Source organism: Gobio gobio, assembly GCF_949357685.1.
Source record: "Gobio gobio genome assembly, chromosome: 13".
NCBI classification, from domain to species: Eukaryota; Metazoa; Chordata; class Actinopteri; order Cypriniformes; family Gobionidae; genus Gobio; species Gobio gobio.
This window is the reverse complement of record NC_137106.1, coordinates 13,476,295-13,494,062: the sequence shown is the minus strand read 5'-3', so window position 1 is coordinate 13,494,062 and position 17,768 is coordinate 13,476,295. Positions and strand designations below refer to the sequence as shown.

The 17,768-nt window shown below is 37.7% G+C and overlaps 1 protein-coding gene across 5 annotated transcripts in view; it reads left to right on the top strand.

Moving 5' to 3' along the window:
- The window catches only part of cnksr1 (connector enhancer of kinase suppressor of Ras 1), a 64,446-nt gene that overhangs the window by 27,772 nt on the left and 18,906 nt on the right, over positions 1-17,768 (top strand). For 2 of the 5 annotated variants that reach the window (XM_079833230.1, XM_079833233.1), the window contains 8 exons: positions 103-162; positions 1,228-1,296; positions 1,798-1,917; positions 9,429-9,517; positions 13,293-13,402; positions 15,677-15,798; positions 16,072-16,105; positions 16,195-16,370. In XM_079833230.1, coding sequence (XP_079689356.1) covers positions 103-162; positions 1,228-1,296; positions 1,798-1,917; positions 9,429-9,517; positions 13,293-13,402; positions 15,677-15,798; positions 16,072-16,105; positions 16,195-16,370 — 780 coding nt within the window. Of the gene's footprint in view, positions 1-102; positions 163-1,227; positions 1,297-1,797; positions 1,918-9,428; positions 9,518-12,861; positions 12,892-13,292; positions 13,403-15,676; positions 15,799-16,071; positions 16,106-16,194; positions 16,371-17,768 lie in introns of all 5 variants that reach the window. The other 3 variants (XM_079833229.1, XM_079833231.1, XM_079833232.1) reach the window with 3 other exon arrangements.

Sequence of the window (17,768 nt, the reverse complement as noted above, 5' to 3'; positions counted from 1 at the left end):
GCAGCCCAGATTCTCATCTCTTTTATATAAGCCATTGAATTATAGTCTAGCTGAGGTCTAAGATAATCTTGGCTTGATATGCACATTATTTCTTTCACATAGGGAATTGAGATCACCACCACAGGATCCAGAAATCATTTTGTCACTGGAACAGCAGCTGAGGTAGGACAGGTTAATGGTAACCCAGTGCTTCATATTTTTTAAGAAGATGGAAACATTTTGTTATTTAGGTAGAACATTAGTGTTTTTCTAGCATAAACAGACTTTGAATCGTCTGCTGGGAGATGAGGGTGAGGGTGTTTTTGAAGTCTGCTGTAAATGATCCCGTAAATGAATTGACGGCACATATGTCAGTCAAACTTGGCTCTCAGAACAGTGTGAACGAAATCTTAACTTCCTCCTTGGGGAAAAACTGGGCTAGTTTAAATGAGAATCTTGTATTTGAATTGTTTTTAGTTTTTTTGCACATTTTTCTTTCCTTTATAATAAGAGAAAATAATGCTTCAACGTAAACTGCCTTCCTGAGGGTCAGGAATGAGGGAAGAAGGGAGTTATGTCATTTCCTTTAGTTTCATTAAATATATTGGATACAGAAAATAGGCATATTTAATCATTCACACACACAACTTCTAGTCAAACAGTTTTTACGTAACCTACAATATCATTCAAAAGTTTAGGGGCAGTATGATTTTTTTCAAACATACAGTAAAAAGTAATACTGTGAAAAATATTACAATTTAAAACAACGGTTTTCTATTTTAATAAAATTGTATTTATACATTTGATGGCAAAGCAGTCATTACTCCAGTCTTCATTGTCACATGACCCTTCAGAAATCATTCTAATATGCTGATTTGCTATCAATGTTGACAATGACAGGATTCAAAAGAACAGTTTTTATTTGAAATCGCAATCTTTTGTAACGTTATTGAAGTTTTTACTCTCACTTTTGACCGATTTAATGCATCATTGTAAAATCTTACTGACCCCAAACTTTTTAAACGGTAGTGTATAATAATCGTCCAACCTTAAAGATGGAGGAAGGAGATGTTGCATATGAGATGCACTTGGTTTCAAAAGGGGGACGTGTCAGTTTGAAAGGGCATGATGCTTCTGTTTCTGGGCTGTTCCTTCTAAGCCATTGCAATTTTTGGTACTAATATAGTCAGTAGTAGTGTGTATAAGAACACTTTTGTGTTGTACATAATCATAAATCCTGTCTTACAGTCTCCTACAGAGATTTGCGAAAAGATTTTAGCGGGAGATGAAGTCATTCAGGTCAACGGACAGATAGTGGTAAGTGATAACAGTTCAATGCTAATGATAACTGTACTAATAGTAATATGCTGGGTTATTTACATAAAGATTCTGTAAGGAAGGAAATTAGAGCGGGGTTCTAATAAGAGGAGCGGAACCCCGGGTTAGCACAGTGAGACTCTTTCGTCCATTTGATGACTTGCCTGCTGGATTTGAGCAGATGTCTTTAGCCCACTAAATTGGATTATTGTTAGTTTGTGGCCCAGTGCCCTATTATTACTTATAGGCAGACTAGAAGAAAGACAAACGTTGATGCTTCTTGATGTTAAACACAGGGTATGCAACAGGGTTGGCTAAAAGTTTTGAATAAAAAATGTCGTCTGTAAATGAAATTAATACAAATAAAAAAATCTACAGTTTTCTGAAAATGACCCATAGAAAGGTGCCGCATCTCTCCATTTTTGATGCAAATATATATTTATTTCATGTAAAAAATGAAATTTTTGTAAATGTGTATGTAAATGATAAATACAATTCCAGATTGGCTGGAGCAGGACTAACCTTGTTAAAAAACTGGAGGAGAACCCAAATGGAGTAACTCTGGTTTTGAGGAGGCTTCCAGGTTTCCTGAAACGCAAGGAGAGCCGAGTCAAGTCTGAGGTACTAAAGGCTCATCCTTTTATTCAACACATGCCAGTATAAGCATTTTCAAAATATTCGACATATACAGTATACATACACACACACACACACACATATATACAGTGAGGAAAATAAGTATTTGAACACCCTGCTATTTTGCAAGTTCTCCCACTTAGAAATCATGGAGGGATCTGAAATAGTCATCGTAGGTGCATGTCCACTGTGAGAGACATAATCTAAATAAAAAAAAATCCAGAAATTACAATGTATGATTTTTTAACTATTTATTTGTATGATTCAGCTGCAAATAAGTATAGTGTCCCAATCACTATACTGGGGTGTTAGGACCCACACAGACCACAGGGTGAGCACACAGTCCCCCTGCTGGCCTCACTAACACCTCTACCAACAGTTACCTGGTTTTCCCAGTTGGTCTCCCATCCAGATACTAACCAGGCTCAGCCCTGCTTAGCTTCAGTGGGAAACCAGTCTTGGGCTGCAGGGTGATATGGCTGCTGGTTAAGTATACGTATATGTTTGAGGTCGTTAGCTGCATAAAGACACCTGTCCACCCCATACAATCAAGTAAGTAAGTAAGTAAGTAAGTAAACTTTATTTATATAGCACCTATCACAGATACAAATCACAAAGTGCTTTACAAAGAATATACAATTTAACAAACAAAACAAACCCAAAATAAAACAGAAGCCCAAAATTAACTAAAAGCTTGTCTGAATAAAAGTGTCTTCAGCTGCTTTTTAAAAGAATCAACAGATTCTGCCACACGCAACGCGGGGGGAGAGCGTTACATAATTTAAGGGCAATTGCCTGAAAGGACCGGTCTCCCCATGTTTTAAGACGGGTTTTGGGGACACTCAGGAAATTTCGACCTGAGGAACGAAGAGTACGAGAGGAAGAGTACGGTGACAGCAAGTCTGTGATGTATTGGGGGGTCTGACCATTTAGTGCTCTAAAAGTTAGAACTAAAATTTTATAATCAATTCTGGATTTAACAGGCAGCCAATGTAATGTAAATAAAATTGGAGTAATGTGTGTCCTTCTATTGGTTCCTGTTAAAAGCCTGGCAGCAGCGTGTTGCACCGTCTGGAGACGACTCAGAGAAGATTTGTTAAAGCAAGTAAAAAGAGAATTACAGTAATCTAGACGTGATGAAATAAAAGCATGAATTATCAACTCCATAGTAGCTTTGGGCAACAAAGTCCTCAGTTTAGAGATATTTCTCAAATGATAGTAACAGTTTCTGACCAACTGTCTAGAATGACCATCCAGAGACATTGATTGGTCGAACCGAACACCGAGGTTTCTAAGGCTCAACTGAACGGTTGAGTCCAAGGAACCGAGATGCAGTTTTATTAGAGGTATTTTTTTGTCTGGAGCAATGATTAAGGTTTCCGTCTTTTTTGCATTTAGTTGTAAGTAATTATTATTTAACCAGATCTTAATGCAAGACATGCATTCCAGCAATTCAGTTAACTTACCTAATTCTGACTCTTTAAATGAGCAGTACAACTGAATGTCGTCGGCATAAAAGTGATAGGATACATTTTTAAAATTTCGAATAATTTCACCAAGAGGGCTAATGTATATTAAAAACAAAATAGGACCTAAAACCGAGCCCTGAGGAACTCCACATAACAGTAGGGTCATTTCTGAAAGAATGTTATTAGCAAACACACAAAAAGATCTGTCACTCAAATAAGAGGAGAACCAATTTAAAACCGACCCTGAAAACCCCATATCATTTTGTAGCCGATTTATCAACACTTTATGGTCTAATGTATCAAATGCAGATGATAAATCAAGTAAAATCAACACAGTGTAATGTCCAGAGTCTGCAGCCATCAAAATGTCACTTGATACTTTTAAAAGTGCAGTCTCGGTTGAATGACATTTGCGAAAACCTGACTGAAATTTATCAAGCAACATTTTTCCTTCAAGGAACGCATTCAACTGTTCGGCCACTACTCTCTCAAGGATTTTAGACAAAAAAGGCAGTTTAGATATAGGTCTGTAATTAGCTGGTTCAAAAGAATCCAAGTTCGGTTTTTTCAGTATGGGGCTGACAACAGCTTGTTTAAAAGGGCTTGGCACAGATCCGGTTAAAAGGGAAAGATTGATCAGTTTAACAACGTATGGTCCCACTAAGTCAAACACATTTAATAGCAATGAAGTCGGTACAACATATCTTGTACCTTGTTTACAAAAGTGTGTAAAAACCTGTTACAATCAACCTTTGAGTGAACCGGCACTTTTGGGGCTAGAGGAGAGACAATCTTAGATATTGTATCAAACAAGACTTTGGGATTTTTCTTGTTCACAACTATAAGATTAGACAAATAGACCGACCTGGTCTGTTTTATCATCTCATTCAGTGATGTAATAAGCTCCTTCAAGTGTAGTCTATGCACTTCAAAACTAGTTGATTTCCACAATCAGTAAGAATCCAACTACTAACATGGCCAAGACCAAAGAGCTGTCCAAAGACACTAGAGACAAAATTGTACACCTCCACAAGGCTGGAAAGGGCTACGGGGAAATTGCCAAGGTGAAAAAAGGTCCACTGTTGGAGCAATCATTAGAAAATGGAAGAAGCTAAACATAACTGTCAATCTCCCTCGGACTGAGGCTCCATGCAAGATCTCACCTCGTGGGGTCTCAATGATCCTAAGAAAGGTCAAAATCAGCCCAGAACTACACGGGAGGAGCTGGTCAATGACCTGAAAAGAGCTGGGACCACCGTTTCCAAGGTTACTGTTGGTAATACACCAAGACGTCATGGTTTGAAATCATGCATGGCACGGAAGGTTCCCCTGCTTAAACCAGCACATGTCCAGGCCCGTCTTAAGTTTGCCAATGACCATTTGGATGATCCAGAGGAGTCATGGGAGAAAGTCATGTGGTCAGATGAGACCAAAATAGAACTTTTTGGTCATAATTCCACTAAACGTGTTTGGAGGAAGAAGAATGATGAGTACCATCCCAAGAACACCATCCCTACTGTGAAGCATGGGGGTGGTAACATCATGCTTTGGGGGTGTTTTTATGCACATGGGACAGGGCGACTGCACTGTATTAAGGAGAGGATGACCGGGGCCATGTATTGCGAGATTTGGGGGAACAACCTCCTTCCCTCAGAGGCTGGGTCTTCCAACATGACAATGACCCGAAGCACACAGCCTGGATAACCAAGGAGTGGCTCTGTAAGAAGCATATCAAGGTTCTGGCGTGGCCTAGCCAGTCTCCAGACCTAAACCCAATAGAGAATCTTTGGAGGGAGCTCAAACTCCGTGTTTCTCAGCGACAGGCCAGAAACCTGACTGATCTAGAGAAGATCTGTGTGGAGGAGTGGGCCAAAATCCCTCCTGCAGTGTGTGCAAACCTGGTGAAAAACTACAGGAAACGTTTGACCTCTGTAATTGCAAACAAAGGCTACTGTACCAAATATTAACATTGATTTTCTCAGGTGTTCAAATACTTATTTGCAGCTGTATCATACAAATAAATAGTTAAAAAATCATACATTGTGATTTCTGGATTTTTTTTTTTTAGATTATGGGCCCTATCTTGCACCCAGCGCAATTGACTTTGTACACCGACGCATGTGTCATTCCTATTTTGCACCCGCGCAAAGCGCGCTTTTCCCTCCACAGAAGCACGTCGCTAAACTAGTGAATGAACTTGCGCTCCCTGGGCGGTTCAGCGCAAAAAAGGAGGCGTGTTCCGGCGCAAACAATCCCTGGTGCTATTTTGCTGTTCCATTAAACAATTGCGCCACTGACCAGAAAAAACCTAGTCTAAAGTCAGTGGCGCGTTGCGCGTTGTTCATTATGCTATTTTAAGGGCGCATGCTTGACCATAATTAGCGTGCACAACGCGCATACACTTTGCTCATGTAATCTACACAGATGCAACAGTTATTTTTGCAAATCATAAATTGTTACACTAAAAAAATATTAACACATGAGATGACGGAAATCATTGTGGTGTGCCACGAAGATGTGAAAAAATAGGCATAAATCTAGCTTACATATGATTCAGGCTAATTGTAATAATTAAGGATAAGACCTGTTTGCCCAATAGTGGCAAGACATATATGTATATAAGGACATCTGACAAATTGGTTTGTCCGTCAAGAACCAGGAAAAAAAATCGACTGAAAAACTGAAAAAACTGAAAGACTGAAAAAAAAAAAGACTGTGAAATCACCTTTACCATAATGTACAACATTACAACTTCACTTCTCTGTCTTTCACTGCTCTTACAAGAACATCAGTCTCCTCGGCTGTGAACCGCTCCTGGCGTGCGCCTGGTAAATACGCCATAATAATAGCAATCCATAATGGAACTTGCGCACCTGCTTTTAAAGGGAATGTTGGATGACGCTCGGATTGGTTTATTCACGTTACGCCCAAACCACACCTATGAATAATGAAGCTACTTCAGACCAACCCATTTTAGATTTGCGCCGGGCGCAAGAGCCATTTATCCCGCCGGGAAAATAGCAACAGCGCCGAGACCCGCCCACAAAGTTACTTGCGCTTCACGCTTTGACACTTGCGTTTCAGATCGTTAAAATAGGGCCCTATGTCTCTCACAGTGGACATGCACCCACGATGACAATTTCAGACCCCTCCATTATTTCTAAGTGGGAGAACTTGCAAAATAGCAGGGTGTTCAAATACTTATTTTCCTCACTGTATATAGTCAAACCAAAAATTATACAGACACCAGATATAGTTTTTTACTAGTGGGTGCAGGACACAATAGTTAATTTATGTAAGTGAGGATAGATGAGGATTAGGATAGATGAGGACTGAACAAAATTAAGCATTGCTTGGTAATTGGTTGACCTAAATTTAACAGCTGACAGCTGATTGGTTGATTGTAATCCATGACATACCTTTCTATCAAAGTTATCTGACATTATCAAGATGAATTTGTTCTGACACAGTTTAACTCTGAGTTCTTGTCAGATTTATTACCATTTATTACCATTTTCTAAACTATAGCAAATAAACTGTGATAATGTCATTATTATGCATCTCACACTTTTATAATAACTAAAAAAAATTATCATAATTAGGACTATTAGATAATTTAGACATTTTATCTCATTATTATGATGTAGTATCTCATAATTTTGTCATTGTATGTCTTAATTGATTAATGTCATAATTATGATTTCCCAAAGCATTTTTTTTTCTTTTGTGGCTGAAATAGGCTTCATTACGCGTCACATCTCACATCTCAGGCGTATATTCACTCCTTTTGTTCATTCATTTACTATTCACTATATAATGAATGTTATGTAGTTCCTTATATGATGAAAGAGGGAGCGCAAGTTAATGTATATTCAATTTTTGCCTTTATTGTGATCAAGTCAGTATAGAGTAGACAGGAAGCGAAGTGGGAGAGAGGGGGATGGGATCGGGAAAGGTCCGCAGGCCAGGACTAGAACTTGGGTCGCCCGAAGAGCAATTGTGCTACATGTTGGTGCTGGCTATCAGCTATCAGCTCTGACATACATTCAGGTAGTTTTAACGACCAAAAAAAATCTGATTTCACCAATTCAAACCAATTACAAATGTGCTTTGGATGGGGTTTATAAACATTTTATAAACAGGTTTTTTGTTGTTGTATTGCATTCATTTGGTATTGCTGTTTGACGAAACAAAAGCTAAGTGTTTTGACGGTGTTAATAATAAGCACGACATGAACACATGAGTCTCATATGAGGTGCTGCCAGCGTTTTACACTGTTGATTCTTTTAGTGGTTGCTTTGCAACAGATTTATTGACATCACATGTTCACACGTCACACATGGCCGTTCTTGTTCGATGAGCACATTTCCTCTTTGTGACACTGCTATGAATACACAGTCTCTCACACATACTTACTCAGACTTGCACACTTACAATAAATGTTTTCAAATGAAAGAAACAATCTGATTTTCATTTGAACTTGTTGTCTATTGAGTGCATCGTCATGACAACAGTGACTTCCTTCCCTCCGGTAACAATGCAAACATAGACATACACACACACACACACACACACACACACATATATATATATATATAGTACTGTTCTCAGCTGGATCTCCTTGTTGTTTGATCTAGTATGTGTTTTACCAGTGAAGCAGTGTGCGATGTAGTAGCAGTCATGTGGCTTTTAAAATGATTGGGTCTGTTGGTGACCCTGAGGGACTGATCCTTGGGTCTGTACAAAGAGCTCAGACAAACGCACATATTCTTACCAGACCCATTACTTACTGATAAATCCGGACACAATCACTTTCTGAGCTATCAAACACATTCCAGTGTTATTTCATTATCATTTAGTATACTATTATAGTTTTTGCTACTATTTATATATTTTGAATTAGATTTTATTTGTATATTTCTTTTCATTTTAAGGACTCAATTCTCAAAAACTCAATTACTCAAAAGTAATTCAATTTCGTTTAGTGTTTTTGTCATTTGTATTTTTTTTTAATTGTCTTCTTTTATATTTTAAATTATTTAGGTTTAGTTCTTTTAGTACTTCATCCTAAAAAAAAATTCTAATAATTTATTTTATTTCAATTAATGTTCATTATTCTAATCTTTTTTTTTTATAATTTTACTTTTACTCATAGTTAAAGGGTTCACCCAAAAATGAAAATTCTGTCATTGATTACTCACCCTCATGTCGTTCTAAACACATAAGACATTCGTTCATCTTCAGAACACAAATGAAGGTCTTTTTGATGAAATCTGACAGCTTTCCATCCCTCCATTTACAGCCTACGCACTTTATTTACAAAATATTGACCTTCAATGCGCGTTCACGAGAGCACCACGACGCATGTGTGTTGTGTTGACATGAGAGCAGCGTTGGAGATTCATATTTTGTAAATAAAGTGGTAAATTATGTTTTTTTTGGGGCAAACAAAGCACTCGTGTTGCTTCATAAAATTAGGTTAAACCACTAGAGTCACATGGATTACTTTAATGATGTCTTTACTACCACTCTGGGGCTTGAAAGGGCTAGTTGCGTAGGCTCTCAGATTTCACTAAAAAGATCTTCATTTGTGCCCTGAAGATGAACAAATGTCTTATGGGGTTGGAATGACATGAGGGTGAGTAATTAATGACAGAATTTTTACTATTTAACTATAATAACCCAGACACATTTAAATAAGGACAAATATACATCTACTGTTTGATGTAGTCTAAAGCTAAAAGTAATCTTTTGCATTTTTTGAATTTTTTGAAAAAATATACTGTATATCTAATTATTTTTGGGGACAGTTTTGACCCACCCACACACACAGGCACTAGCACAGTCTCACTTGAAACAGGCACACAAAAGCACTAATGCATGCCACAAACTAACCATGATCATTCACAAGACATGAACATACACATGTCTCACCACAAAAAAAACACTTGACACATGAGAGGAGTCACTCTCTGCGGTGACGTTGGGATTTTCCAATCGTGGATCTCATCGATTCTTTACTTTCAGAAAGAGGAGGAAGAGGAAGAAGAGGAAGAGAAAAACAGACACTCTCTATTTGGGAGGGTGGCAGCTTCAGTCCGTTCTCTGTCCTTCAGGTAAGTTCGGCCATCTCAGCTGAATTTCCTCAGACGCTCCTATAATCACTATATGCTGCTGTTTCTGATGCTGAATTTCCTCAGACGCTCCTATAATCACTATATGCTGCTGTTTCTGATGCTGAATTTTCTCAGACGCTCCTATAATCACTATATGCTGCTGTTTCTGATGCTGAATTTCCTCAGACGCTCCTATAATCACTATATGCTGCTGTTTCTGATGCTGAATTTCCTCAGAAGCTCCTATAATCACTGTATGTTGCCGTTTCTAATGCTGAATTTTCTCAGACGCTCCTATAATCACTATATGCCGCTGTTTCTGATGCTGAATTTCCTCAGACGCTCCTATAATCACTTTATGCTGCTGTTTTTGATGCTGAATTTCCTCAGACGCTCCTATAATCACTATATGCTCCTGTTTCTGATGCTGAATTTCCTCAAACGCTCCTATAATCACTATATGCTGCTGTTTCTGATGCTGAATTTCCTCAGACGCTCCTCTAATCACTATATGCTCCTGTTTCTTATGCTGAATTTCCTCAGACGCTCCTATAATCACTATATGCTGCTGTTTCTGATGCTGAATTTCCTCAGACGCTCCTATAATCACTATATGCTCCTGTTTCTGATGCTGAATTTCCTCAAACGCTCCTATAATCACTATATGCTGCTGTTTCTGATGCTGAATTTCATCAGACGCTCCTATAATCACTATGCTCCTGTTTCTGATGCTGAATTTCCTCAGACGCTCCTATAATCACTATATGCTGCTGTTTCTGATGCTGAATTTCCTCAGACGCTCCTATAATCACTATATGCTCCTGTTTCTGATGCTGAATTTCCTCAAACGCTCCTATAATCACTATATGCTGCTGTTTCTGATGCTGAATTTCCTCAGACGCTCCTATAATCACTATATCCTGCTGTTTCTGATGCTGAATTTCCTCAGACGCTCCTATAATCACTATATGCTGGTGTTTCTGATGCTGAATTTCCTCAGACGCTCCTGCAATCACTATATGCTGCTGTTTCTGATGCTGAATTTCCTCAAACGCTCCTACAATCACTATATGCTGCTGTTTCTGATGCTGAATTTCCTCAGACGCTCCTACAATCACTATATGCTGCTGTTTCTGATGCTGAATTTCCTCAGACGCTCCTATAATCACTATATGCTGCTGTTTCTGATGCTGAATTTCCTCAGACGCTCCTATAATCACTATATGCTCCTGTTTCTGATGCTGAATTTTCTCAAACGCTCCTATAATCACTATATGCTGCTGTTTCTGATTCCGAATTTCCTCAGACGCTCCTATAATCACTATATCCTGCTGTTTCTGATGCTGAATTTCCTCAGACGCTCCTATAATCACTATATGCTGGTGTTTCTGATGCTGAATTTCCTCAGACGCTCCTGCAATCACTATATGCTGCTGTTTCTGATGCTGAATTTCCTCAAACGCTCCTACAATCACTATATGCTGCTTTTTCTGATGCTGAATTTCCTCAGACGCTCCTTTAATCACTATATGCTGCTGTTTCTGATGCTGAATTGCCTCAGACGCTCCTATAATCACTATATGCTGCTGTTTCTGATGCTGAATTTCCTCAGACGCTCCTATAATCACTATATGCTGCTGTTTCTGATGCTGAATTTCCTTAGACGCTCCTATAATCACTCTATGCTCCTGTTTCTGATGCTGAATTTCCTCAGAAGCTCCTATAATCAATATATGCTGCTGTTTCTGATGCTGAATTTCCTCAGAAGCTCCTATAATCACCGTATGTTGCCGTTTCTAATGCTGAATTTTCTCAGACGCTCCTATAATCACTATATGCTCCTGTTTCTGATGCTGAATTTTCTCAGACACTCCTATAATCACTATATGCTGCTGTTTCTGATGCTGAATTTTCTCAGACGCTCCTATAATCACTATATGCTGCTGTTTCTGATGCTGAATTTCCTCAGACGCTCCTATAATCACTATATGCTCCTGTTTCTGATGCTAAATTTGCATAATTTCAGGGTCTATTGTAAGACCGCTAAAATCGTAACGATCCGCGGTTGAAGGTCGCTGCGCGTTCTTGTTTCAGCTGGGCAAAATGGATTTGATTCTAATTTTCTTTATCTGACTCCATTTTATCATAAACTCGAATTTAGGTTAGACGACCAATTGGTTTTTTTGGTCATTTATATTTAATAGTCAGTCACACATTTAATCATTCCGTTTAACCCTTCCTTGCCATAATCTACTAGAGAATTATAGAGTAAGTCAGAATAGATCGAAAATGTAACAATTTATTAACAGTCAGGTAAATGTATAATGCCAATTACATAATAGACAGAAATCTCTTTCAAATGGAAACACAAATTCTGGTTATGGTTACACTTAAAATAGTCTCAAATGGATGTATGTGATGATAAACTTAAACCCTTAATTGTACTCGGCATGTATAGAATGTTACCTGAGAGAGAAACAGAGAGAGGAAGGAGAGAGCCAAAGAGCAGGCCCTAACCAGAGAAAATCAGAGGGTAAAAAGAGACAGAGCTACCGTTGTGATCTTCTTTTATCCTTTTCCCTGATGTCACCAACTTCAAACATTACCCATTCAAATTGACCAATCAGACCAAACGTGAGACGTTCAAACTAACCAATCAGACCAAGCTTCTCCCACTGTACTAAAGGTGTGATATACATTTGGTCTGCAGGCTTTCCTTTGTCCTTAGAAATTCCAAATTGTCCTTCTGATGAGATTAAGGTGAGGGTTGACAACAGTAGAGTCAATTTCAAATATCTTGGGTAAGGTGGAGGTTGCCATCAGTAAAGCAAATATCTTTGATTATTTTCAACCTTACACTATAGAACCATTTCAAGTCTCTCATATGATGTTTGTTGTTCAAACATTGAGGAGATGAAATTATAGTAGCTAGTGGTTTTACAATACTGTACTAGAACAGTTTTGTCTGTTTCTCTCAGATAACCCATGATGCTTACTACAGATTCTGTTTTCCATCATTTTACTATTTAACCATAAACGTTTTATTAAATTTTATTTAAGTTTATTTTTAATTCAAGTTTATTTGTATAGCGCTTTTCACAATACAAATTGTTTCTAAAGCAGCTTTACAGAAAATGCTTGTTTCATTGTTACAATTTAAAAAGTATTTTGTTATCAGCCAGAGATGAGTGTGTCAAAGTAATTTCCATTCGATAATACATATTATGTGGTTAGTTAACGTCATGTATTCAGTTTATTGTATAAGAAGTGAAAGTCTCCATTTCTCTGCCTGTGTGTTTCATAAACTGAATTCTTGTTTCATAACTCTTTTCTGTGAGCTACAGTGAGGACATACGAGCACTCCGCTATCTCAGGTCTCTGTGTGTATGTTTTTCTATCCTGGTGGGGACTTCAACCTGACTCATGGGGACTCGTGTCATAGTGGGAACCTAAATTGAGGTCCCTATGAAAAAAACAAGCTTATAAATCATACAGAACAAGTTTTTTTGAAAATGTATAAATGCTGTAAGTTATACAGTTATACAGTATAAAGAACATTACATCTATGAAGAGTCCCCACAAAGATAGTGAACCAGACGTGTGTACTGCATGGCTAAACTATAGTATGTGTGTGTTTGGTCAGCTTTCATAGCATTAATGCTGTATCTGTATAAATAGCATTGCAAAGGGCCATTTAGGTGACTGTGTTTTTCTCAATTAATTTTTCAGTGTAATATGCTATCATAACATATTTGTGTGTGTTTATGTACCATAGATCAGCATCAGACGGCACACATCATTTCAAACGGGAGAAATCAGCGCTCTCTAGTGATCAAAGCTCTGATGATCAGTCGAACGCCTTAAAACGCCACCAGCCAGGGACAGGTAAAAGTCACTGCAGACCATACAAAAAAAAACTTCAGACATCAGGCCCCAAAAAATTATGTATGCAGAGTTTCTTCATTTTGTCCACCCAGAAGTAATAAATAAAAAAATTCACAGACATCACAAATCATAATATGTACTGTTAGCTTCACGCAAACTCTCATTCAAAGGTTTGGCTTCTGTGCGTTTTTTAAATACTATAATTTAGCAAGGACTCATTAAATTGATCAAAAGTGACAGCATGTTTCTTGAGCACCAACTAAGCATATTAGAGTGATTTCTGAAGGATCATGTGACACTAAAGAGTGGAGTAATGATGCTGAAAATTCAGCTTTGCCATCACAGGAATAAATTGCCTTTTAAAATATATAAAAATAGAAAACTCTCAGTAGCTTTGATTTAACATGATCCAGGCAATCTCTTCTCATTATACAAAAACACAAGGCTAAGACAAATATTATAGCAGAACAGAGGTAAGTTAGTAAATATTTTTAGATTATTTTTATTAGAGAAAAATTATTAGAGAAAATTAAGAAGATGGTTAATAGAAATGGTTCTAGATACAGAATCTCTGTATGAAATAATAAAATTGTCCCAAGGATGTCCTAAAGAAAGAAAAATATTTTTCTAGTCAACAGCATGTCTACCAGCTAAACTACCCTAGTGAAAAACACGTATACCAAAATATAAATTAAAATATGTTTATTTCATACTAAATATACTATAAATCCATTAACATATTTACTGGCATATCGCTTGAGACTGATATAAATACTATAATTAAAATGTATTTGTACTACTTTTTTATTGCACAATGCACATTTCTTAATATTAAAGCTACACTATGTAAGTTTTCGACGCGGGGTCGCTAACCTCTTCAAAACAATAAAAAAGGTGTAGATTGATAACGCAGTGACTGAGCGTGGGATCATGGAACTTGTCGTCATACCGATGGATCTTATAATGTTTCTGGATGAGTAAATGTATTCATGTTTTTTTAACATGACTGTGGTGTGAAGCAGGGCAGAATTACTAATAAGAGACAGATATCACACGTGAGTCCCGGGGGAGGACATTTCATTCTACCGAACTACAGCAAGTGCTGAATTACTACTCATACAGGTCAGTTTATTCGACAAATTAAAATTGTGAGGAAACAATGCTGTTTCACGTGGTCTACACTATCTAAATTGCATTTGAGTGTGTTGAAAGTAATAATGTTATTCTGTGTGTTAGTTTGTTGGTAGCAGTAACTAGCTGTCAACATTAGAACATCATACTGATGATATTCTAATATTTCATCGTGTTGAGCTTCATAACATTGATTCGTTTTATGTTAATTTGCTCACCTGTCTAATAAAGCACATAAGCACATGCAAGAACGGCATCTCTGTCAAGTCGAATTTTGTTGCAAAGCTTTCGCCATCTCGAAAACGCCATGTCGATACTGGCCCTCTTTTGATTTCTCATTATGTTCCAAAGTCTGTTTGCCATGGTCTATATTGTTTGAGCGTTACACAGTTGTCCACGTCTGTTGCCATGGTTTCTACGGCAGTAAAAGTGGAAATCGAGGGTAAAGTGGATAGTACGCTATTGACAGGCACCTCCTCACACATCCCGGTTCCTTGGTTAAAATAGCAATTTTCTCACGATTTACAAATAGTTGGAAACATTTCGGATATTGTAAGTACTCAAGTGAACAAAATATATTACACTGGCCTAGTGATTTTTTGATATTGTACTGCAAAAATCATACATAGTGCACCTTTAAGCCTTAAATGTTTTTTTAATATCACTATTAGTAAGGATAGTATGATCTCTGTATAATATCGGTATTTAAATGCAAGATATTTACAGTGTACCTAAAGTATACTTGCAATAGTTCCATTTTTTAGTTGAACCTCAGCACTATTTCTGGATAAATAAAGGACATCAAGTACAAAATTAGTTGTTCCAATTAAGCAGACGTTACATCATTTTAGTATACCCACAGTACAATTGCAGGGTATTTATATTAAGTACATAAATATGTAAATGTATCTGTTGTATACTTTCAAATACTTTTTGGTTTATGTATTTTTCACTAGGGTACCATTAAAAGCATGAAACAGCTCCATAACTCATGGTCTTTTCAGCAGCCATAATTTCATTGTTTATATGTTGCTGAGCATGTAATTGTTTCTTCATTTATAGACTATACATTTAAAGCTGCATCTGTAGCTTTTAAGCTCTATAAGATAAATATATACAGTATATGTGTCTTCACACTTGTAGACTCTCAGCGTGCGAGTCGAAACAGTTTGGAAGTCAGTTCATCTGCAGAAAGAAGTCCCTCCCCACAGATCGAGATTGACCGAGGCAGTACCAGCTCCTGTCCTGACATGGCAGGACTAAGAGTAAGAACACAAAAAATACTTTCATTTGGTATGACATACAATTCAGCACACTTTGTACTTTCTCCTAGTCAAAAAAGCAAGATGCATTTTGGAGAGATACTATAATGATTTGTCACGCTTGTGCCCTTGAGTTAAGTGTGGTACACTCGAGTATATGAGTCATTGAGAAGCATCTGTTGAGGCATCTCACAATAAAGTGACATTGGATGACATCAGCAGAAGGTGATGTTCTTTAAACCCTGTGATCTAATGATAAGTTTCTTCTAACCGCAGGAAGAAAAGGAGAACAAGAAGAGCTCTACTAAAGGTCAGGCATGGATTTGTTTTGATGTTCATTCGCTAATTTCATCTATTGCAAAATAATGAATCTAACCTGATTCGTATGTTTACGTAAAGGAACGCGGACAGCGATGAGCCGCAGGAAGGTGTCCTGTCGTGAACTTGGCCGCCCAGACTGTGATGGTTGGCTCTGGAAGAAGAGAAAAGAAATAAACGTCTTCCTGACTCAGAAATGGCAGAGATTTTGGTTCGTCCTGAAAGGTCCTACAATGTATTGGTATACCAGCCAACAGGTTAGTACGAGTTTACTTGTAAAGAAGTTGAATTAGTAAACTTATAGTTGGATACACACATTTGCACTTTATAAACACAAGTAACATATTATATTAAGAAGGTATTAGATATTAGAGTTTTTTATTTTTATTTAGTCTTTAACTATTTCCCCGCCAGTGTTTTTGATAATTTTCACAAAAGTTTCATGGCCCCTAGAATATTTTGTTGTATTTATATCTGAACATGCAATATGTCAAAAGAAAGAACAAAAAAAATTAAAGCTGCGAGCAGCGATGACGGGCCCAAGCCGGTGGCACCGCCACGCCGGTGGCATCAGCATAACTGTGCACGGCAGGCAATCTGCATTTAAACAGGATAATTTTTTTAAATCGCTCGAATATGTCACATTTACCGCAGCAGCTGGTGCCACTATCACCACAAGCCACACCCATGATGTCATTTAAATGTAGATGATTTTTAATGTCATGGGATGAAATAGATATCTTTCAAATATGTGAAAAGTTATATTTTCCTGCTCAAAATGTTATAAGTCCAGAAGGCCAGTATTTAATTCAAGGTATTTGTATAGCTCTTTTTTTACTTATTCACAAGTGATAGTTATTTGTGATAGTCTATGATATGAAAGGGGTAAATTATCATCATCAAGAGAGAAAGGCACACACACAAACTCACATGGTGAGAGAGAGACCCCACACACACACACACCCAGGGTGAGCCTGAGAGTGAGGGAGGAGGGGAAGGACTGAGAGAGAGGCAATCTGCACATTGAACAAGATTCACAAGATTTTAACAACAAAAAGAAATAAAATCTAAATGGTGGGAGAAAGTTTTTTTTACTTCAATCTCTGAAAACATTATTTTGAATATATTTGAAATCACAGATGTTGGGTGATGAGAATTGTAACTCAAATATAATTTAGAAAACTAGTCCTGTCTGAATAGTGATATGTCAATGAGATCAGCTCGGGCGCGCACACCGTCTATGGGTGATGTCACGTATTTTGCGAAATGCGCAGTTAGGTGATGTGTCGCCCTCCACACGTTGCGAAACAGACTCCGAAATGGGGAAATGTAAATTTGCGGACTCCTGGTTGGAGTAGGATGAGTTTAAACAATGACCGCAGGGTTTTTCTATGGTTTTTCCTGCATAGCGGCCGCCTCCGTCACATTTCGTGCCACCTCCGTCTGTCGACAAAACTCAAGACAGGCAGTCACTTGCTCAGATTAGGCATGTCGTGGTAATTAAATAATCATCAGAAATATATATTGTCACATGATCTTTCAGCAATCATTATTAGTATTTTATGATTTGCTAGTACAAAGTCATCTAAAGCCATTCCATAGCTGAATGTCTTTCCTCCGCTGTAGCTGTCCATCATTCTCCGTTCAGCATTCAA